This window comes from Ananas comosus, linkage group 10 (genome assembly GCF_001540865.1).
Source record: "Ananas comosus cultivar F153 linkage group 10, ASM154086v1, whole genome shotgun sequence".
NCBI classification, from domain to species: Eukaryota; Viridiplantae; Streptophyta; class Magnoliopsida; order Poales; family Bromeliaceae; genus Ananas; species Ananas comosus.
The window spans coordinates 4319893-4321272 of NC_033630.1; the positions used below are offsets into that span (position 1 = coordinate 4319893).

The following is a 1380-nucleotide window of genomic DNA, read 5'->3' on the forward strand; positions in this document are numbered from 1 at the left end:
TAATAAAAAAACCAATCTATTTCTTTATAAAATAGTTTCCAAAGAAGAGAGAACTTTGTTTTCTCATACAATTAATAGTAGCTAGATGATCTAGCACCTTAGCTTATTCAAAATGACATGCAGGAAGAAAAAAAAAAAAAAAAACATAATAATTAATTATAAAGAAGGAAATGGTCACACTACCATTCCATCACAATAAAAAGAATAAAAACACCTGGAAGAGAAAAAATCGCATTAAATCATTTATTTGCTCGTCAGTATCGCTTGGTTGTGGTGGTGTGAGTGGTGGTGGTGGCGCCACCGCTGGCGGTGCCGCCGCCGGTGGGCCCGCCCATCCCGACGGCATTCTTGACAGTGTCGGCAGCTCCTTGGGCCATCTGCATCACCTGCTCGCCCGCCTGCTGCATGAAACCCCCGGCCTTCTCTCCACCCTGCTGGCAGGACTCCTTGCACGACTGCGCCGCCTCGCTCGCCTTGTCCATCATCTCATTCTTCTTGATCTGCACACTCGATCAACGCTTTTTACAACTATCCAACTTGAGTTGAATAATAATAATCCAAATATTTTTCATATAAAAGATTTACTAGAATGTTATAAATGGTGAAGCTAACGGGCTCTCAATGTAATGAAAAAGTATACTAAATCAGCAGCAGTCAAGTTATAGATGAGTTTACTCAGACCCACATCAAGCCACCGAAATATTAGGGACGGGCCAGAGTCAAACTTGGCTCGACCCAAGCCCGCGATCTCACAAATCTTGACAAAACGCTAAGAAAAATACAGAATTGGCTCTGATACCATATTATCCAAAAAAGATCGACTTAAGACCGGAAACTGACGAGGACAGCAGGATAACTTGGATTGCGAACCGTTACCTGGGCATGTCCGGCAGCCTCGCCGGCCTTGTACCTGATATCCGAATGGTCGGCCATTTCTCGCCGGATTGATTCTCTTGTTCTAATTAATCTCTTTTAATTTCTTTCTAATAAGAGGATATTGATTAATTAATTAAGCTGTGGAAGTGGAGATGTTGTAGTTCAAGTAATTACTAGAGGTATTTATAGCAGGTGTGTTGGCTCCGAAATAACAAATTTCGAACGCGCGCGTAGGATCACGCGCGGGCGCAAGGATTAAAGTACACGTGGCACGCTGGCCTTTGTTGTTGGCACTGGACGAGGTAACTCGAGAACGCTTCGTTCGGTATTTGATGCCGAGGTGTAAATTGCAACAAAGCAAAAGGAGTTGGAAAAAGTGAATGGCGATCCCTCAATCATAGGGTATTTTGAAATAAGCCACCTTAACTATTCCTGTTTTATCTTTTTCTAGATTAAATTCTAAAAAAACTTTCTTATAAATACTCAGTTTTTTTACTTTTTCTT

General features: G+C 41.7%; 1 protein-coding gene across 1 annotated transcript; it reads right to left on the reverse strand.

Moving 5' to 3' along the window:
- On the reverse strand, nt 1-1028 carry LOC109716817 (ABA-inducible protein PHV A1-like). The gene is made up of 2 exons (XM_020242396.1): nt 877-1028; nt 1-500 (listed from the first exon to the last, which is right to left on the reverse strand). The coding sequence occupies exons 1-2, from the start codon at nt 931-933 to the stop codon at nt 255-257; spliced, it is 303 nt and encodes a 100-aa protein (XP_020097985.1). The 5' UTR covers nt 934-1028; the 3' UTR covers nt 1-254.

Coding starts and splice junctions, on each gene's coding strand:
- LOC109716817 (XM_020242396.1), bottom strand. CDS start 933: ATGGCCGACCATTCGGATATCAGGTACAAGGCCGGCGAGGCTGCCGGA. Junction 501..876: donor AGGCTGCCGGACATGCCCAG/GTAACGGTTCGC, acceptor TCGAGTGTGCAG/ATCAAGAAGAATGAGATGAT.